At 36.6% G+C, this 22,819-nt stretch overlaps 1 protein-coding gene across 1 annotated transcript; it reads right to left on the bottom strand.

Annotated features, from left to right (window-relative positions):
- Positions 1 to 3,110: 3,110 nt before the first annotated feature.
- On the bottom strand, positions 3,111 to 14,162 carry tfr1b (transferrin receptor 1b). Its single transcript, XM_081352053.1, has 18 exons — positions 14,019 to 14,162; positions 11,772 to 11,821; positions 11,471 to 11,684; positions 10,569 to 10,746; positions 10,020 to 10,157; positions 9,731 to 9,818; positions 9,455 to 9,580; positions 7,526 to 7,624; positions 6,244 to 6,383; positions 5,988 to 6,148; positions 5,792 to 5,908; positions 5,624 to 5,709; positions 5,456 to 5,519; positions 4,592 to 4,715; positions 4,382 to 4,472; positions 3,932 to 4,168; positions 3,689 to 3,841; positions 3,111 to 3,584 (listed from the first exon to the last, which is right to left on the bottom strand). Exons 2-18 carry the CDS (start codon positions 11,814 to 11,816, stop codon positions 3,342 to 3,344), a joined length of 2,304 nt encoding a protein of 767 aa, XP_081208179.1. The 5' UTR covers positions 11,817 to 11,821; positions 14,019 to 14,162; the 3' UTR covers positions 3,111 to 3,341.
- Between the last annotated feature and the right edge of the window lie 8,657 nt (positions 14,163 to 22,819).

The following is a 22,819-nucleotide window of genomic DNA, read 5'->3' as shown; positions in this document are numbered from 1 at the left end:
TTTAGTTATTTTAGTATAGGCTACATCAAATTAAACTAAATAAAAACGACAAATGTTGCTTTGGAAACTAACGTTAGCTGAAATAAAATAAGTTTAGGGCCTATGATTTTGTTTTTTGTTTAGGGCCTATGATTTCATGTAACTAATTCATTTTTTTAGTTGACTGTAAAAATAGCCCTGATCTAAATCTGTGACCAGTTGAATTCTATACCAAGACTTGGCAACCGGATAGTTGGGATAATTAACTATATTACCTGGGGATATAATTGTTTATTGTTTGTGACTGAATTATTAGGCTATTACATATTGAACAGTAGCGTTTTGTCGTATTGCTGTTGTGTTGAGTCGTGCTAAAGAAAACAATTTACCCGTGATATCACTGTAACGCACTCCATCTTGTGGTTTATTTCTTTAAATTATAACATTTTATTAGAAATGTAGCTTAGATCGAATATAAATCATAAGCCGGGCAGTCGGTCCAAAAGGAACTATATAAAACGTTTTGAGTTTCCCATCTGGACAGCATTTCAGGAACCATAAGCGCGTTTCGAGTCTTCATCTCAGGCCCATTAGTGTGGTCTAGCTAGACAGCACGCTAGGTTTTGAGACACAGACACTCTTCCTTATTTCAGATAGAGGCGGACATAACAAGCTAATTCAAACAAGCGTAAGTAACCTCTCTATAAAAAGATAGTTTAGTTCAACCAAATAGGCATTAAAGGCCGGTGTTATAATACTGATCACATGCTCTGTAGTGATGCAGTCAGTCATCAGGATGGTTAGCGCAGAGGTACCTGCATTGGTCAGTGCCGCAGTCCGAGCTCACACTCATGTAGTTTTGAGTGAATTATATATCAAAACAGACAAGACTGTTAAATGATATACTTACCTCTTAAATAGTCGTTTTAAAGAAAGAGAATAAGCTGATCAGCGGCCGTAATCCTTCTTCACCCTCAGTACAAGGATGCATCTCTTTCTTAAAGCGACAGCACTTTTTACGCAGACGTGCGCGCGGGGGCGTTTGTATCTGTATGGGAATCTTATGTGGTTCTTAAACTAAGCCAAATATAACGAATGAAGATTTAATATAAACGAGGCATTTGAACGTGTGATTGGGCACTACAATGTTTTAGTTGCGGCATATTCTTATGTAATTTACTATAACATCGTCAAATGACGTCCTGGTATAAATTTGTTATTAACCTGATGAACAGTGAACAGCCAGATTTTCATGGTGCATTATGGGGATTTTGGCACTCCATTACAGCATATTTGCTTCAATTGCTTGTGAGGACCACCAATTGACACACATTTTTTTTTTTTTTTATAGACGAAACCAGTTACAAATAAACTATTATAACATATCTTTTGTTTTGTTTTTTAAAATGTTGGCCCTCACAGTTTAACAAACATGAACACAAATGTTCGTCCCCATCAGGTGCAAATTAAAGACAAATATGTTTAATGTTTTTAACTACAAATCTGTTTTGTCTTGTGAGGTAAGAAAATAATAATAAAGTCTTACACAGCAGTAAACATACTAGCAATGCCAGAGTTTATTGCAGAGCAAAATAAGGTTGACAAATTTGACAGATATCAGTTCTAAGTAATCAAATAGTTGTAAACCCAACACATATTCAAAAGATCAATTTCAACTTCCCTGCTATTTATTTTGATAAACAAATTTAATCCCCACTTGTCTAAGTAAAAGTTAAATTTAGATTTGATTCATGCACATTTTACATGCTATGAAAGATCAAACAATTTCTGTTTCTGGTAAGAGCCACAAAGAGGAGAAAAGACAGTTTCAGAATAGTATGCATAACTTGCTAAATGTGTCCACCAATCTTTGTCATAAGTGCCTTCAAACATGAAACCATTACATAAAATCAGCAGAAATGTAATCAGTCATACATCATATTTAAATCATTACGCAATATACCCACATCCTCTTACATGACACCTGCCTTAGAAAAATAAGTACAGAACCAAAAAGCAAAAATCTGACTTTCTAAATAAATTACAATTACACCTTTTTCAAAATCACAACAGAAACAGACCAGAAAAGTGAAATCTGAAACAAGAACCCAATGAAACATTGAAAAGAAACTGACTCTGATAAACAAAAGTCATGACTAGATGTAACTCACTTCAGTAGTTATTAATAGAAACAAAGCAGGAAAAAGCCACACAAAAAAATGAAAAAGAAATATTTACATAAACTATGGGAAACACTGTTCCCGATAATTTGATCCACCCTACAGTGAAATATGAGGATCACTGCCCTCGATATATACACGCCGGTAGGCAAAAACTACCTTCAAACACTCCACATTATGGAAGACACTGCTCCCGATAATGGTTTTAGAATAGAAATATAAATGTTACAGAGAAATGCTGTTGTCACTTAAATATTGAGCTCACGAGTTTGGTCAAATGAAAACCTGCTTTGCCAATTAATTGAATTGTTTCAGACCAACGAGAACTAAAAAGATACTTCAAGTTCAATATGAGGAGATCTGAAAAATCATTCAAAATCATGACTCAACAGCCAAAACTTTTTTTTTCTGGTTTCAGTTTTGCCAATTTATGGCTTTTTTTTAAAGAGGAACTGCTCCGTGAGTAATAAAACAGGTGCTTTTGAGCTTATTTCCTCAAGCACCTGTAACAAGAGACATTTCTGATGCCAGCTGTTGGTAACATGCATTTCTGTTAGCAGATGCTGCTTTTAAGAACTGACAGTATAACCGTCACAATTATGGAAGACACTGCTTCCGATAATTTAAAAATAAAAAGACACTTTTATAGTGAACACTGTCACTGATAAATAAGAAATAAATATAGTATGGTCCTCAGTTGGTCACAAAGTCTGAGTTTGGGTTTTTTACATGAAATTAAAATCCTCAAGTAGCAGCCGAGACCAAGGTTTACTCCATATGCAACTTGATAATGAGTCATGGATGAGTAAAAACATCTTAACAACTAGACCTTGAAATGCACCCTAAAATCAGTTTTCAGAAGAGCAAAGGACAAATATGGTATTATTATTTATCCTTAATCAAGCAATAATAATACTTATTATATAATAATTAGATATTATAATCATAATAAATTATATAGATATCATTCTTATTTTATTATCTCAAAATAGTTCTTAATTTTTAAAGAACTTCCACAATTTAACTTAAAGATGCCCTATAATACATTTTGAAGCATCTTGGCAAAATTCATTGTTCCAAATCAAATCAAATCTACTTTCATAGTGGCAGGATTATGTGTGTATCGAGAAGCACTTTTAAGCAAAACCGATGTCAGGTTGGTTGATGCAATGCTGAAAAATGCTATATCTCGTTGTCTAAGGACCAGATATCTCCAGCCAGGTCATTGGCACAGCCCTGGATGGTCCAGGTGAGTAGAGCAAAATTTCTTAGGACCTGGTCTTTGTCGAAGCTTGCGTTTTTTGCATGTACATCATCCAGGTACTTTTCCAGATCTGTGGCGGTTTGCCATCCATTACCAAAGAAAACGTGGCGGAACGGGATCTCTCTCAAAGAGATGTAAGGGGACAGAAAATTATGCTCCACCTTAAAAGAGAAAAAAAAAATTGACAAGAACATGAGAACTTGGCCAATATGCATCAAATCAATGATACAAGATGCGCCTAGAGAAGCCAAGAGAATAACTTCACCTTCATTATGCGGTTATTGATTATGCGACACATCTCGATGTCATCCAGGTCGCTGTCCTTGATGTCAGTAGCTAGAGAGGCTGCAGCACGGCCAAAGGAGCTCTTTGCTGCGTTCAGCCACTCCGTTGACAAAGACTCAATTTGATCAACCTTCTGAAAGAATTTTAAGACACGGCAAGTTATTTTGCAGATTCAAAACGTATGAAAAAGACGAAGATTCATGCATGTGACAAAAAGCATTACCTTGTCAGATTTGAGAGTGTTAACACGACTGATGATGGCGCTCACGTGATCTGAGATCACGTTGCCATACGTGGTAACGTCCAGTTTGAGAATGTGGTCATGAACGAGACGGAGGGCCATCTGCCCAGCAACCTGAGCAGCAACCAAGACCTGATTAACCACATTCTGATGAGTGACACGATCCAGTTCATTTTCACCATCCATATCGGTTCCAAAATACTCGTAGTCACCAGTGGCCTGGTGAAAGAAATAATAAAATGAGTATGCAAACATCTGGATGACCTTTATGAACAGAGTACACTTAGGGTCATCAGTCTCTTAAAAGCACTGGGTAGTGAACTTGAATAGTAAGAAAATGGCTTTTTGGGAACTTGAGTAAGGTCAAGCGCAATGATTAATTTATCAATTCATAATTTTTTTTACCAATAAAACATAAAAAAAAACACTTACCTGAGAAGAGATGAAACTAAAAGACACAGATGGGATTCCAGAAAAGGCCAGGACAGGATATGCAGCATCATCCATCTGCATTGGCGTCAGACTGGGCATAAAACGACAACTGATTCAGAAGCATGTGCATGGCATATCACCACAGAAACAACCATTTATTATCTTGATGTTTTGATCCATAATAGCAAAAATCTAAGCAGATTTACTCACAGAGATGACAACTTTCCACCGTAACTCTGGAGAAGGCTCGACCCATTGTCTTTGACTTTTTTCAGGGTGTTCTGCAGAAGGGTGTGCAACAAAGGACTGGCAGAAGCTCTAAAGGAGCCCACACCTGATGATTAAATAGAAACATTATATTTTTTAAAGGATATGGAGAAGAGTAGGGAAAGAACCAACAAATTACATTAGTGGAACTCGAACTTGTCCGCCACATGATCACCATAGAATTTCTCAGGTGCATAGGCACTAATGTGTATTAGGTAATATAACTGCCATGCATCTTTTCCAATATGATGTGTTTTTACCATAAAATCAAACATCTTGGAATTTCTACTAATATGGATGCGTTGGTTTACAGAAATGTATGCTATTCAGAAAAAGGGACAATAGAGATATTGAAACGCATTCATTTAATTATTTATTTGTCAAGTTATTCCGTCATTCACACAGATGAAAAACTGTTGGGAAAAGATAAGATGCATAATGATTTAACATCTTGCTACTCTACATCATTTGTATTACAGCCTTCATTTGAAATGTCTGAAATGCTGCTAGCCCTAGCCAAATTATGTAGAGAAAAGAAAGATGAAGCAGAAGAAGAGGAAATAGAAGGATCCGTACAAACACTTCAGTTCTTGGACCCCTAATAATAATAATAATAATAATAATAATAATAATAATAATAATAATAATAATAATAATCATTCTGTCTTTACAGGAAATTGTGCAACTTGGTAACACATTAAGGTATCGTGACAAACCTTAATAGATATAAAAAAGTAAAACAACATTTGTAATTTGTTGTACAAAAGCCTATAATAAATTTTGATTACTTGCACTCAGTAAACTCACCAGTAACAACCCCATCCAAACTGATGTAGGTAAAGGCTTTCCTGTCCAGTGATGACCAGTATCCCTGTTTAACACAGAAGAAACAACACGTTACAAAACTGTAACTGAGCTCTTTAAAACAAACTGCTTACAATTATTGCCAAGCACAGATGACATTGGCACACAAACCTCAAGCCATTCAGTAACTCCGACGTTACCAAAATCCCCTGCAGTCCAGCTGGCAAACACAATGCTTCTTTTGGGTTTGAAACCATCTAAGGTGAAGAGGACAAGGAGTGAACGCATGCCACAATCTACTGACAGACTGCATTTGAACACAGGTAGAGAAGAACATACCTTTCTTCAACTCTGTGAAAACCCTTGCAAGCTCCATCAGAAGAGTAGTGCCAACTGTAGACTTGGCATATCCCCAGCTCAGGGAGTCCCTCTGCGCTCCAATCACGACATAGCGATCTGACGGATTCAGACAACCACAATGAGACTGAAGACGTTCAGATCCCTAGACTTATTTTAGCAAAATGTAGAAACTCACCAGGGTCAACGTATCCTTTGATGACTCCAAACACGTTATGGATCTTGGTGTCAACAAGGTTATTATTGACATCTACGGCTACTATGTTAGTTTGTAGTCCCAACTTGTAATCCGAGAAATCACCTTTAAAATGTTCAGGAACTTTGCTTTCTCCCATTTTTCTGTGAGAAATTAAAGAATACCAATTAATTTAGATGTTTCTGGAAAAAGATTTTTTTTAAAAATGTGATAAAAGTAAACCAAAACTATAACGTACTCAAATAATTGTTTTGCCATTTTATTAGTAATCGTCTGGGCGAGAATTCCTGGAAGACCAGAGGACCTGACTGGTGGAAACTGTGTGTGATTAAAAGACGGGAATCCTGGGGTGTAAGGATCACCTGATCCAAGGTGGACCTGTAATTAATGACCAGAATGAATGAATAAACAACAAAATCAATAAATAAAACACGTTTATGATTTTACTTGTTCAATTCATTTTTTAAATTTGGTTCAAACCATCACTGTTACTGATTTTTAATGTATTGTAAAAGTCTAAATTTAACAGGCAATTTATATTGCCTTTGCCATTGTCTAATTATAAAATAAATAAATTATAAAATAAATTACTATAATTAGTCTTTCAATTTGAAATAAATTTTTATTTAAAGGACAAGTTCGGTATTTTACACTTAAAGCCCTGTTTACAGATTGTTTCTGATGAAATAGAACGGTTGAGATAAAAATGTGGACACATGCTGCTGTCCCGAGAATTTTAGGTTTCTCCCCTTCTCCCCCCCACCTACACAATGGCAGCCTATGGGCACTGGAACAATCCTTTCTAAAACGCATCAAACTTTCGTTTACAAAGACGTGAAACTCACCGAGTGGTCAGGGGTGTTCAATGATATGCTCACAAAAAAATCGCTGCAAAAGATGCTTTCCAACAGGTGTTTTACCATTCGTTGTAAAACTGTGGACCTATTTTTCCAAACGTCTCACACCCGTAGATTCTTCTGTTGAGAGCTTGAATAATAAACACTCCAGCCCAGTTGGTGGCGATAATGCACCTTTGCCAATTACAAGCAAACCACTGGCATTTCATTGAATACACAGAAGAAGCAGAAGAAGAAGCGGCGGAGTAATACCGTACCGCACACAGCCCATCCAATTCAAGTCAATGGAGTTGGACAAAAACTACGATAAAACCTGTTGGAAAGCATCTTTTGCAGCGATTTTTGTGTGAGCATTTCAGTGAACACCCCTGACCACTCGGTGAGTTTCACGTCTTTGTAATCGAAAGTTTAATGCGTTTTAGGAAGGATTGTTCCAGTGCCCATAGGCTGCCATTGTGTAGGTGGGGGGGAGAAGCGAAATAAACCTAAAATTCTCGGGACAGCAGCATGTGTCCACATTTTTATCTCAACCGTTCTATTTCATCAGAAACGATCTGTAAACAGGGCTTTAAGTGTAAAATACCGAACTTGTCCTTTAATTAAAAAAGTAAAAGCAAAACAATCAACACAACCATATGAATTTCATTCTTCTGCATAACTTACATGACCATAGAGCTCAGTATCCTCAGACATTGTTTTATAGTCAGCCTTGTCTGGGTAGATCAGAGCTGCTACTGCACCCATCTTAGCAGCATTCATAACCTAAAATGGTGACAAACATATTTTGATCAGCACTAGCAAAAAGTATGTTACTATTAATAGAGTGTTAGGCCGTGTGTCCACCAAAGCGTTTTTAGCCAGCTGAAAATGCCTATCTGTGGGCACTTGAGAGCGTTTTGGCAGCGTTGCGTGTTTTTTTTTTTTTCAGTTGAGACACTTTGCTTGTTATGATACAGAATATCCGCAAGAGTGTTACTAGTATCTCATTTCACACATATTTTGTTTCTGTGTTGATTCTACATAATATCGATACAATGTAATGTATTTTCTCTGGCTCTTGTTTTAAATGATTTTGTTCCGTTATTATGCTTGTTGTCATCTGTTGACGTTGTACAAGCAGAATGTGGCGGTTGGTCGGTGTGGTGTTAGTCCCGCCCCTCCTCCACTGTGATTGGATGGTTGGGTAAAAAGTGACAGTGATGAGCGTTGCGTTTTACCCAAAGTTGAACATTCTTCAACTCTCGACGACCTGTAAAAAACGCAGAGTGCTCGGCGCTTCAGCGTGATAAAAACGCTCAGCGCCTCGCTATGCTCAAGGTGTTTTAAAAACACGGCGCTCCCATTGAAAACAATTGAAAAAACACACCAGCCTATTGAAAAAATGCTTTGGTGGACACACGGCCTTACTGTTAATGGAGTTGTTAATGGCATATTTAACCAGGAGTGTCTAGCAAAACACTAATAGAGTGTCACTATGTGTTTGATTAGTGTCAAAACACTAATAGAGTGGCGCGAATTGAGCGTCTGGCGAATTATTTTATTAGTGCTTTTTGTGCATTTGCGCGTTTGACGCGAATTCGCATCTGCCGCCCGAGTTGAAAAATCTGAACTTCTGCGTCAATTCGCGCCGTGTTAACCAATCAGGAGCCTGCTTGCTGCTGTCACGTGGTGAAGTGACAGTTTATAATGTTATTTTATGTTTGGCCTCAATAAATAATTTTGTAATATGACTAAAATGCACAACAAAGCAAATCTTTCACATAAAAACTCGATTTCAATATATGAGAGATACTCATTTTGTATTGAATGCTATTTATTCCATATCTATTCTAGATTATATGAAACATTATTGATCTAATGTAAAGGTAACAAACACAATTTAGTGTATAAAAACTAAAAAAAAAAATAAAAATAAATAAATCACAGGACAGGTTTCACTTTTGGAGGCTGGCTCCATTTATTATCAAAACAAAAATAAATGACAGATTAGGTGGGTGCGGGTGAGGCTGAACCTCGCGCCGGTCTGTAAAGCGCGGGCTCGTCAGGCAGCGACCACTCGAGGCCGAGGCCTTATACGGCCTACGCTGTCCTCATCAGCCTCCTCACTGGTAGGTCCACCAAACCTAGCTCCTGGAGCAAATTGTGAAACTTCTGAAACCCTCCGGAGGGTCTGGTGGACCCGAGTACAGTGACGATGTCCCATACGCAGCTTTTTCTGCTCTCCAGAGCATATACGAGCGGTGACTCTCTCGATTAATGCTAATGCTCGATAAACATCTAAAAAATATGGCCGCCAACGGGTATCGAAACTTTCACCACCGGATTTCGCCTCTGCATGACGCGCGTAAATTTCGCTTCAAACTTGAGTTTGAGACTTCAAACTTCAAACTCTTGAGGCGCGAATTAACACAAAGTGGTCAAGCATATAACTAGACGCTGCAGGCGCGAATTTGACGCGCTATTCGCGTCCGGTGTGAACGGTGTCACTATGTGTTTGATTAGTGTCAAAACACTAATAGAGTAGCAAAACACTAATAGAGTGTCCAGCAATGAACACTAATTTCTTCAGAAAGAAAATGAACTTAGTGTCACCTTCTGTGCCATGCTGATTTTTCCAGCTCTCATCAGTACGACAGATCCATTTAGAGTCACATTGTATTCGTTCTTCACAGTCTGCAGGTCAGCAAGCTCACCATAGTTGACGTACACCACTCTGCCCTGTGAACAAAATTGTTTGAGAAAATCATTGAGAATGCAAGTCATGGGACAACTACATGACATAGCTGACTGAGAAAGCAAGCAAAAAAAAAAAAAAAAAAAAAAAGAAAGAATCTAAAGTGTTTCCTGCAGAGGAAGTTGAAGGCTCACCTCTTTACGTCCTGTTTCACTGTAAGCCAGGAAACCCTTTGGCCTTCCGATCTCCTCTGAACCAAACCACACTTTGTTTGGATTGGAGCTTTTAGGGTTAAAAACAGTCCAGATTACAAATAGTGCAATCAAAGGAAGATGGAAGAACTATGACTGCAGCTACTAAGGTGTTCTAAAGTGTTGCCATGCGTTTTTTACAGTGTTCAACTGCTGTGCAGTTGCCAGAGTATACTCGCTGGTTGCAGAGTGATTTCTTTTATCTTACAGTGTTTCTGGAGAAATTACTTACCTGCTAGGATACTGTAGCTTCACATAGTGCTCATCAACCCAGGGTTTCATATTCAGTTCCATGAAAAGATCATGGATTTTGTCACCTAACTTGTTATCTACAGGTGATCCTGCATAACGGTCCCTCTGGTAATTCTCACTTGATGGAAGAACAATGGAAAGTCAGAAAAGAACAATAGCAGATGTGTACATTTACTCATTCACACTTGTGTTAATGTTTAAACTGACAATGCTAACAATAATCAATAATATTAAAGGTAACATTTTAGTTTAGGGTCCAATTCTCATTATTAACAACGACTTTTGCCTCAAACTCTTAATTACTGCTGATTATTAGTTGTTCTATTGTTAAATTTAGGTATTGGTTAGGATTAGGGATGTAGAATAAGGTCATGCAGAACAACGCATTAATAATATTAATCACATATTATGTGCTTTATAAGTACTAATAAACAGCCAATATCGTAGTGAAATGTTTGCTAATAAGCTAGTTAAAAGTGAGAATTGTATCCTAAACTAAAGTGTTACCATTTTAATGATTTAAAGATACCTTAATTTTGTTTTGATGTTTACAGATGACAGTTTATCATTCAGAAGTTTAACAATGTCACTCCAATCCATAGAAGGTGCAGAAGCAGCATAATTTTGATTTTCTTCAACTTCAGAGTTTTCCAAAGAGCAGGGAGGCGACTCAGACTTACGGTGGAGACCGTATCCAATGACTAAACCTAGCACAAGAAAAAAACAAACAAGAGAGTAATTTCTCACATGAGTCCTAAGGAAAAACTGAGAACAATAATTACTTATTGCATGGCTCTCTGAAACACTTCATTTTGATTGGTCATTCACAGCATTTTTGTACTGAACTGACCATCATCTCTAGATACATTTACATCACTTTAACAAATAAATGAAATCAATATTTGTACTTAGTAATACTTGTAATACTTAATCAAATCATGATATGATCTCACCGATGTGACCACTCTCGGCTGTTCCCTGGAGCATACGATCACATCAGTGTGATTATAATGTTCAGTGTGTCATGTGATCAACTGCTAAATTCAAATCTGCTCTAGCAAAGACAAATGCGCTCTGTGCTTGTCAAACATCACAACTGTTCATTGTTTTCAACCACATAATGTTTCAGACATTTAAATACACACGAGTGCTAGAGAAAGTTTGTAAAATACACACTTACGTTGATGGTTTTATACATATCAGATACACATTGGTAACTATAAAGTTTACTCTATTCTTCTTCCAGTTCACTGGCCACAGTGGATGAATTTACATGATGTAATTCTGGCAGCTCTAAAATGCCGCCATCCATCGCCCATTGTAGATGAACTAACATGATCATTATAAATGTGTTCAAACGACCATAAGGCAGCTAGTTTATTATTATAATTATTATTTATTAAGAACTGAATAAACTACAGAAACACTCACCCACACAGAGAGTCAGTATTACACCCACGCAAACCAGAATCCTCCGCTTGGTCAATGGCGCAAACACACTGGATCTCATGTACTCGTCTCGTTGCACGTGTCCTTGTTCTGTACCATCCATTTCCTCCTCACCTTCCTCAGAGAGCTTCACCTCCACGCGGCTGCTGTCTCCATCAGGATTCTGACTGAACCGGCTGTATGAGCGACCGTTTACCTGTTAACAGAGGGTGAAATAATTAAACTTCAAATTCCAGAGAATTACACAAAAGTCAATGACAAGTTTGTCCAAAACAGAACTTACTATTCTCGAAAACTTCATTTTGGCTTGGTTAATTGTTGCCGCCATGGAATCTGAAATGGAAGAGATATATCTTTAGCAACAAAGTTCCTCACAAGATCAGACAAAGAGCCCTTTTTTAAAGACTCTAAACACAGTCCTACTTGTTCAAAGTCCAAACAATATTTATCTACTGAAAAAGGACAAGTCTTTTGATTCGTTGAACTGCATCCAAAACCCAGAGCCGCCCTCTACAGCGGCTCCAGAGCTAGTTAAAGCAGTGATAGGAATCAATACGCCGATTATATAATGTTGATAATGTGACGTGCACCAAAAACATTTAGCCAACTAATTGTGAAATACTATGTTTAGTTTAAATTTAGTGGCCCAATAACCCATTTACACTAACTAAAGGAAGAGTGACAAATACAGATGGAAAAATACAAAATTACTTTTACATTTAAGCATTTAGTAGTTGCTTTAACTAAAGCATCTTTCAACAAGAGAAACATAAGCAATTTAACCCAAATCCAAAAATATTTAAAGTATATAGTACAATGCCAGGTTTCTTATACAGCTAGATTATGGCAGAGGAGAAATGTAAAGAAAAATGTATTGTGTTGGCGTGCATTGGTTTAAGGTTTAAACTTGTATAGGCCTATTAAACAGCAACTATCCAGATAAACAAGCAATGACAGAAAAATTTGAGCCACAGGTTTATGATCCAAATGTGTTTTTTTTTTTTTTTTTGAGACAGTCTTTGTAAAAACTGTGGCTTTATAATTAGTGAAAAAATACTTGTTGCAGGACATACTTCCCAATAATGTCTGTTGTTCTGAGGTTTATTATATCATTTTTCTGCATTCAACTGAATCTACAATTGTTTGAATGACAAAAAACATTGTTTCATTAGAGGAAGCAGTTAGTTGCATGTGGCTAGGATAACTTCCTACTAATTCAACCACCAACAGCCACAATTGGCGCCAATTTCACAAGAAAGAGTTTAGCAGTTAAGACTGAAAACAAAAACGCTAGAAGGCCAACGAATGAGTCAGGACACTTTTAAATAAACGTTAAGCCAAACCCAATCCAACCTTTGCCTTAGTTTAGATTGTGCCCTTGATGATGCCTATACTACCTGCAATGATATTTCAAGGTTCTTGAGCACAAAACAGCATTCATCACGTTTCAACGACCTTGAACAGGGATATAATTATAAAAAGTATAAAGCGGGTTTAATACTCAAATAAAAAACTGAAATTAAAATCTCCTCTCTATTCTAAGTCCAATTAATTTATTCATCCAGCAAAGGTGATCAACATGTCAGCCCAATGAGTATGGGGGGGATGGGGTGTCCCCTTCCAAGCATAAATGCAATTTAAGCTCAATTAGACATGGAAGCATGAAGATATTATCCTTCAAGACATGTGAGAGTCACAAACAGCATCAGACATTTATATGGAGGAGGGTTCACAATGATTTCTATTGTAAATCTGGTTATAAACCACTTAATGCAGAACATTGAGAACCAACAAAATTAGAAAATATCTTTTTTAACGTTATTCTCATCTCCAGACTACAAGGTTACAAGGAAGTTCCTTGTTACAGCACATGCAGCAAGGACGAATATGAATACGTTTTTTATTTTATTTTTGACTGTATGTAAAGTAGTCATTAGATTTATATAAGAAAATAAGGCAAATTCGTGTATTACTCTTTATAGAACACTTGAAGGTCAAAGATTTTTAGCACTTCCTGCCCACGTGCTCGTGGCCCAGAAATATAGTTCATCATTACTTTAGCCAATGTTCTAGAGAAATAATTAATAGAACACAACCTTAAGCACAAAATAATATTAAATTCAGATCATTTTATGCCAAGTAAGACCTTTTTATTGTTGTTTATTACCCATTTAATTTTCTATTTTAGGTCTGTATTTCCGCCTACATAATCATCGTCGAAGAGAATATCTACTGATTTCTCTAGTTTTAACCACATAAGTAATGTGTATGTTTAACATTTTAACAATAGTGCAAACCGCTAAAAAACATACAACAACAATCAACTTATTTATTCACCCAAAGCATGGGACGAGGTTCAATGACAGTACACGATATTCTCACCGAGCTGTCATTGCAGCCATGCTGCTAATTCATAAAAGATGGAGCGTAGTGGCATATTGAAGTGCAACATTCTTGCTTTTACATGAGAATACTGGTCCTGTAAATGAATGTTTCTTCTTATGTGTGTTGTTTAAATGCCAGTACTTACTTGCAAAAGCGAATTTTGAATGTCCTGAATGTTCTCCACGCGCTCGGTTGCAAACACCGGTTAGGGTGGAACACGAACTGCACGTATACACTCGCACTGGCGTCACTTCCTAGTTCCTTGCACTGATTCTTCTTCTTCTTCTTTTTTGTTTTATTGGCAACCGCACTTAACAGTGCATTACTGCTTTCACCCGGTTGCTTGGAGCTTGGATCAGAAACATTCCTAAGCACCCAAAAAAAAAAAAAAAAAAAAAAAACCCACTGGCGCTGCGTGTTCAGCTCCTCCAGCTTCCACCCCACTTCCCCTTTAACTCCCGCTTCCCATCCGTAACCTTATTTACCTCCAAATTTACTTACCCTGTCTCACACTATCCACATCTTCTACCTCTCTCTATAAGCCTAAATACATATTAATCCTACATTCTCAAACCAGTATTATTCAAAAACTGAAACAACACATTAACCATATTATTTCCTATATCTGAGTCTAATATATTCTTTAATGTTAACTCTTTCCCTTCATTCTTCCATAATTCTTCTCTCAGCACTTCTCTTTCTTCATCATACCCATTACAATTAATAATCACATGTTCTACAGTTTCACTCTGTCCACATTTCTCACACAAACCCGTTGGATGCTTAGATATTAAGTGTAATGTTTCAAACCGGTATGTCCCACCCTTAGTCTTGTAATTATACTTTCCTCCCTTCTATTTCTCCCTCTTTTTCTACCTTTTCCCACTTTCTTTTGTATTGCATATAAATGTCTCCCTTTACTCTCATTATCCCAATATTGTTGCCACTTTATACTCATTTTCTCTTTTATTACTGATTTAATTTCTTTTAAACTATATAGTAACTCAATTTCTACCATCTCTTCATCTACTTCTAGTTTAGCTAATTTATCTGCTTCCTCGTTGTCTTTAATTCCCACATGAGCTGGGACCCACATAAACTGTAGGCTACCTCTATTTTAATTTGGTTCAATTCAAAGAGATTTTGAAGAATTTACATGATTAAATCTGGTCTTGATTCTGACTTTTGATTATCAATACTAATTATTGCTGAATAAGAATCTGAACATATGACTGCATTTTTAATTTTCCTTTCCTTAATTATTTGTACTCCTAGCAGGATAGCCATCAACTCACCTGTATATACCGACAAATGATCACTAATTCTAGCTTTTTTGCACCATTAACTTTGGCACATTGACTGCCACTCCTATTCTACTTCCTTTTTTAGAAGCATCTGTGTAAATCTGTATATTATCTCCATACATTATTCTTAAATACTCATTTGCTCTCATTACTTCCATCTCATTATTTCCTTCATTCTGTCTTATCTTCAGTAATGTTAAATCTACTACAGGCTGAGGAATAATCCATATAGGAGTATGCGGATATATTACTCTTGGTACACATCTATAATTGTCTATCCCCATCTCCTTAATATCTTCTTCTACCACCCACCCAAAACTCTTATGTTTCTTCATTCCTTGTTCCCAACATTTTCCTAATATTTTCCTTGTTGGATGTACCTCATTCTGACTATTAAGATTTGTCCAATACACAGCCATTAACTGTTGTCTTCTAATACTAAGCGGCATTTCATTTATCTCTATTTGCATTGCTGCTATGGGTGTTGTTGGATATGCTCCACAGCAAATTCTCAACGCCTGTGCTTGAATTCTATCCAATTTCTCTAACTGTGATTTTGCTGTCAACCCATATGCTATACTTCCATAATCTAGTACAGATCTTATCATTGCTATATATACTGTTTGAAGCGCCCCTCTATCTGCTCCCAACTCTTGTCCTGCCATACATTTCATTATATTTAACACTCTTTTACACCTATTCACTATCTTATCAATATGCTCTTTCCATGTAAGTCTAGTATCTAGCCACATTCCCAAGAATCTAACTGATGTTACTCGTGCCATATCCCTGTTATATATCCTTAACTTCCATTCATTATCTACTTTCTTGTTGTAAAATATTATAACTTGAGACTTCTCCACCGATAGCTTAAAGCCCCACTTATATGACCATTTAACTACCTCATCTACAGCCTTCTGCATTTTCCCCATAATGAACTTATTGTTTCTCCCTCTGAACCACCATGCAAGCCCCATCATCTGCAAACAGTGATCTACCAACACTCCTATCCACCTTACTAAATATATCATTTATCATTATTATAAAAAGTACTGGACTTATCACACTTCCCTGAGGAGTACCATTTTCTATTATTCCTTGAGATGATATAGCATCTCCTACTCTCACCCTTATTACTCTTTGCTTAAGAAAGTCATTAATCCAATTAAACATTCTTCCCCCTACCCCCATCTCTTCCAACTTAATCATCAGACCCTCCCTCCATAACATATCATAGGCTTTTTCAATATCAAGAAACACAGCAATTACTGATTCTTTATTTGACAGAGCTTTCTTTATTTCCGCTTCCAAACACATAACCGGATCCATAGTTCCTCTTCCTACCCTACATCCACTTTGAAAAGGTGTTAATTTTCCTTCTTTTTCCAAAAAATATACTAACCTATCCGTTATCATTCTCTCCATCACTTTCCCTACATGAGATGTAAGGGCTATTGGCCTATAGCTAGCCGGCTTACTTGGATCCTTCCCTGGTTTCTTTATTGGCAATATCAATGCTTCTTTCCAACTTTGCGGTAGCACCCCCATTTCCCACACTTTATTATAGAATTCTAACATTACTCTCAACGATTCCTCACTTAACTGCTTGATCATATAATAGCTGATTTCATCTTGCCCCGGAGTAGTTTCTCTCATTCTCCTCAGCGCTCGTTTTAGTTCCGTCATTTCAGACGGGACATCCATTATATCATCTCTTTCCTGTCTCTTTCCCAATAGATGAGGATGCTCTCGTAATACTTCCTCCCTTTCCCTCTTAAACTCTTCAGTCAGATTTTCCGTACTGTTTACTTTTATAAATGTATTACAAAACATTTCTGCTTTCTCACAGTTTTCTATTGCTATAACTTCCCCTTCATTTAAAACAGGATATTCCATATCTTTCCTTATTCCATTCATCCTTCTGATCATACTCCATACTTCTCCTATTGATGTACTTCTCCCTATTCTATCACAGAAATCTCTCCAGTGTTGTCTTTTTGCCCTTCTTACCACCTCTTTAACCTTTGCTTGTTCTCTCTTATATTCGATTAAATCTGTATAATTATGCATTCTTCTTACCTTCTTGTATGCTCTCCTTTTCCTTCTAATAGCTTCATCACACTCCTTATTCCACCATGGTACCATTTTTGTCTTTCTTCTTCCTTTACACTTAGGAATATTACTTACTGCTGCGTTTTTCATAACTCCTATAATTTTCTCATTTATAGCTTCTACGTCATCTACCCTTCTTACTTCATTTATGTCTAAACCCTCCTCCACCCTTTTCACATATTCAGTCCAGTTAGCTTTTTCATATTCCATCTCCCTTCTCTTCTCTCATTTCTTTCTACACAATTATTCATATTGGTACACATTTCAATCAAAATAGGAAAGTGGTCACTACCTATAGTACATTTCCTTAATACCCTCCAGTTAATTATTCCCCCCAACCTACTTATTACAAGAGTTAAATCCAACACCGCTTCTTGACCTGTTCTAATGTCTACTCGTGTTCCTCCCCTATCATTCATACAGATCAAATTCATCTCATCCATCAATTCTTCAACCACCTTCCCATTTCTGTCAGTAACATTTCCTCCCCACACCATATCACCCTCTCTCTACTTTGACCTTCTATCTTCAGCATATCTTCCAATGTCACACGGATTATAAAAATTTATTATTACAACACTCTTATCATCCTTCCATACCTCCACCACCACATATTCCATTTCTCTCCCTATCCCCACCATTCTATACTGTATTTCAGATTTAATGAAAGTAACACACCCACCACCTTTTCCCTCTTCCCGATCTCTTCTCACAGAAACATACCCTTTAATTACAAAATCAAATTTAGGTTTCAGCCAAGACTCTTGTACACATATCACATCTGGCTTTTCCTCCATCTTATTTATGTAACCCTTAAATTCCAGTCCAAGCCACCAAACTCCTAGCATTCCATTGTAAAATTACTAACATCAAAATTATTGTCCATCCCATGATTCTTGACTAGGCTGTATTTCTAAAGTTAGACCATCTCTAACCATTTCCCATGTTAGCCCTTTGATATCCAGGAACCTCTCTGCTGCTCTCACTATTATCTGTATCTTTTCTGTTCTTCTTTCAGTCTGCGCTGAACAATTAATGACCTCTGCCATAAATAACACAAAACTCTTTTTACTTACATTGTGTCATCCGATTTTTCCCTTTCCTTTTCTTCATTTCTCATTTGATCATTCCACATCTCCTTCTCCTCACTCTCTTTCTTTTTCCTTGAGTCTACTTTTTTAACTGCTTCCGCATATGACAGCTTATTTCCATCTCTTTCCTTCTGAATTTCTACTGCTCTCTTTCTCACTTCACATCCTCCATATGCCACATTATGGGCTCCTCCACAATTACAACATTTTGCTTCCACACCTCTTCCACATTTTCCGTACTCATGTACACTCGTACACACTCACACGCATACACTCGCAATATGACCATATCTCTGGCAGTTATAGCATCTCAGCGGAGCACTCACATATTCTCTCACCCGAAAACTAACATATCCAATCATCACTTTACTTGGTAGCATTCCTCCACTTTCAAAATGCAACATTACAGGAAGACTATCTTCCTTATTTCCCTTCCCTATTCCTTTGCAATCGTTTTGCTTCAATTACATTTCCTCCTTTAATATTTCTCATCAACTCTATCATAGTGACCTCCAATGCTACCCCTGTAATTACTCCACATAACCATGATTTTCCACTTGTTTGATTACAACTTGAAATCACTTGTTTACACACAACCTTCATTTTCATCACCTTATCCCTCTGCTCGTCATTATCACAAATCACCAACAATGCTCCATCCTGAAGTACTCTTGCACCCCTAATCTCTCCTGATTGTTTCCTCAACTCATTTGTTAACTCAATTGGGTTTACCCCTTTTACTCCTTGTCCCTCTTTAAATCTTACAATCATTTGTATTTCCTCTCTCCTTTCACTTACTACTTCCCTTTCGCTATCCTCATCTGTACCTACTGAATCCTCTTCATTATCTTTCTTCCTTTCATTATTTACTTTTTCAACACTTTTTATTCTCCCTCCGTCCACTTGTGTCCAACCCAACCCATCTCATCACTTTCATCTTCAATCTCTGATTCAACAATTCTAGATCTTGTTTCTGATCCAACCTCCTCTTTTTTCTTTTTCCTCGATTTCCCCATTGTATTCTTCTTATTTCAGCAACTTTTATACTTAATACAATTCAGTATACTTTATTTCAAACACTCACGACGGTTGCAAACACAGTTTAGTCTAACTTCCGTTTCCGGTCCGTCCACCAAATCCGTCCCCCGATGATGGCCCCTCACCTCTCTCCCTCCCACTGATTTACTAACAGGCTTGTTGATCAGATGTAGCCTACACTTCACATGGACAGTGCCAAATAAATTTCTGTTTCATAATTATTACCCTTGTAATAAATATTTAAGTAAATTTAACCGAAATGTTACATCTACATCCCTAATCCTCTTTTTGCCAAGAGTAGGAACATTCTCTTTCAGTCCTGTAGTAGTTATTTATTTATTTATTTTATTTATGCCAAATAATGTAAATAATATGAAAATAATATTGTAAATATGTAAATAATATTCTGATTATTCCAAATAAAACAACGGTTAGGTGAAAAAATGATGTTTGTAAACCAGTAACCATGATAATAAAACCTGTTGGTGAAATTTTGCTAATTTAATGGGTAGTTTACCAAGTGAGAAGGGGCACTATAACAAAAATTCAATACCTTCAATTTTCTTAAAAACAAAATTAGGAAATACTTTCCAAACAAATTTTTTTTAACAAATCTTTTTAACCAATTTACTTTTAACACATGGTTAAATAGGGTAAAGTCAACAACTCCAAGACCTCCATCACTAATCCTATTTCTTAGAACCTCCTTTTTAATTTTGTGTGATTTATTTTTCCATATGAAATTATATAATCATTTATCTAACAAGGAACACAATGACTTGGGACAATCCATTACAGAAGAGATAAGAAACTCTTGATAGACCCTCTGCCTTTGATAATAAAACTCGACCAGTATGAGACAAATCTCTTGCCAACCAAGAAAATCATAAATCCTGACTGGCACTCATCAGTCAAATCATCCAGGCTATATTTTAGTCGTTTTATCAGAACAGATGCCAAAATTTTATAGTCGTTATTTAATAATGTGATTGGGCGCCAGTTATCAATCAAAAGAGTGTCTTTATGGGATTTTGGTACTAGAGTAATAACACCCTCTCTTATTGATGGAGGTAGGCATCCATTGACAAATGATTCTTTACACTGCCAATAAAAATGTAGATAGATAAAGTGTCACAAAAAGTTTTATATACAGTAGCTCTAAAGTCAACCCATCACTCCCTGGAGATTTGTTATTTTTTCAAGTTATTAATCCCTTCTTTAACTTCCAATGATATATTTTTTGAACATATAGAATTACTAACAGTTTTTTTTTTGAAGTAATAGAATTTAGAATAGGAAAAGGGTCAATAGCATTAATCCTTTTCATACAACTTACCAAAAAAATGTGTTATATGGGATGAGATAAGAGACAGCACCATCAATTTTCATTTCCTAATCGCATTTACAAGACTAAAGAAATATTTACAATTTTTTTCTCCCATCTCTAGCCACTTCTTTCTCGATCTAATAAAGGCCCCCTTGGCTTTTTCTTCATATATTTTGTTATAGTTTATTTTGGAGTTTATTCAAAGTGGCCTGATCCTCAACAGTTAAAGTGGCTCTCTCCATTAAATTATAAATTTCAGCTGAAATTTCAATTAAGTCTGCCCTTCTTAGCTTTTTTATTTTATTTTTTTTACCATAGGTCCTAACAGCACCCTATTTCAAATTTCAAATGTTCCCATTGTTCACCAAATTCACCATAATTAATTGCAGAGTTCCAGTGATTTTTGGATAAGTCTTTCTATAATGGATTTCAAGTCTTCAAAATTTAGCAATGAATTATTGAGCTTCCAGTATCCTTCACTAATTCTATGATCCTTACGCCCAGACAATGCAACTTTAAGGCTAATAATTGTATGGTCAGTTAAAGCAGCAGGCAATATGTTTCTAAAATAAAAGGTTCTAACCAAAGGTCAATACGCGACTGTAATGAGACATTTTTGTTGCTCCAAGTAAACTGTTTAGTTGAGGGTTTTTTTACCCTCCAGATATCAATCAAGTCAAGGCTGTAACTTAAACGTAAAAGATCACTGGATTCACTGTTTGCTCTAGGAGGAAATCTACACTGTTAGAAAAATCTGTAGAAATTACAGTATTACTGGCAGCTACTTGCCAGTAACTTACTGTAGATTTAAATTGATGTTATTTACTGCCAACAATTTGTTCAAAATTAAATGAACATTAAACATTAACAAGTCTTTATCTTTACAGAATAAAACTAAACTAACATCCTCATGCAAAGCATTCTGGGAACCAAAATCTGAAGGAAAAAAACAGAAAAAGGTTGATGAAGATTTCTGGTTCCCAGAATGCTTTGCATTAGATTGTTATTTTATAATTTTATTCTTTAAAGACAAAGACTTGTTAATGTTTAATGTTCATTTAACTTTGAACAAACTGTTGCCAGTAAATAACATCAATTTAAATCTACAGTAAGTTACTGGCAAACAGCTGCAAAACTACAGCAAATTTTTTACAGTGTAGCCATTGAACCATTCATGACCAAATTAAAATCACCACCAATTATTAATTTAGCTTTAGGGTTATTATTCATGGAAGAATTGACACAATCTTCAATTTCACCTAATAACAAAGTGTTTGCATCTTTTGAACAGTACCCCTAAACATTAACAATAATGAATTTACAATCATTTCAAGCAATAGCATTATCCAATGACCTTTAGGGTCACCTTGCTCCATACACATTTTCCATGGAAAGTATGTGACAAAATTGCAACTCCACCGGAGTGACTTGACCCATGAGCTAACCCAGGGCTATTCAATTGGCGGCCCGCGGGCCACATGCGGCCCGCCAATCATCTCCATGTGGCCCGACGGCACCAACCTCCCTCCTCCTCTTTTCGCTCCGATTGACCTGAGAAACGTTTTACGTGTGAATATTTCAGCAGTTATTATATTTGTCCCGAATTTATGTCGACTGAACCAGCGATAGGCTACCAATCATTTTTGGTTCGATTCTTTCTAAACGCGCTTGCATAACGGTCTAAAACTATTAGGATTCATTCGGACCGCTCCGTCACTGAAGCGGTTTCTCGGTCAGTACAGTTACAACAAATAGCGATGTTTTTAGTTGTTTCACTAGTTGTTTCAACACGGCCCAGCGTGGAGTTGCGTTTACTCCCGGTCCCGGACACACTAATATTAAACAGCGTTGCGACAACCAGTGGAAGCGTTTCAGTTCGACAGAAACCTCTCTGTTACAAACCACAAATCACTTGATGATTTAATTAGTATTAAATCGGATGAAACAGCCTCAACATTCCCAACAAGACTGATGAGGAAAGCAGGAGAAACACTGAGGCATGAACGAAAGTAGAAGACTTTAAATCCCCTAATCACCCTTACAAACATTTACCATGAATTTACTGTAGTAATTT

This window comes from Scardinius erythrophthalmus (assembly GCF_964197995.2).
Source record: "Scardinius erythrophthalmus genome assembly, chromosome: 22".
Lineage (NCBI taxonomy): Eukaryota > Metazoa > Chordata > Actinopteri > Cypriniformes > Leuciscidae > Scardinius > Scardinius erythrophthalmus.
This window is presented reverse-complemented; position numbering and strand designations above follow the sequence as displayed.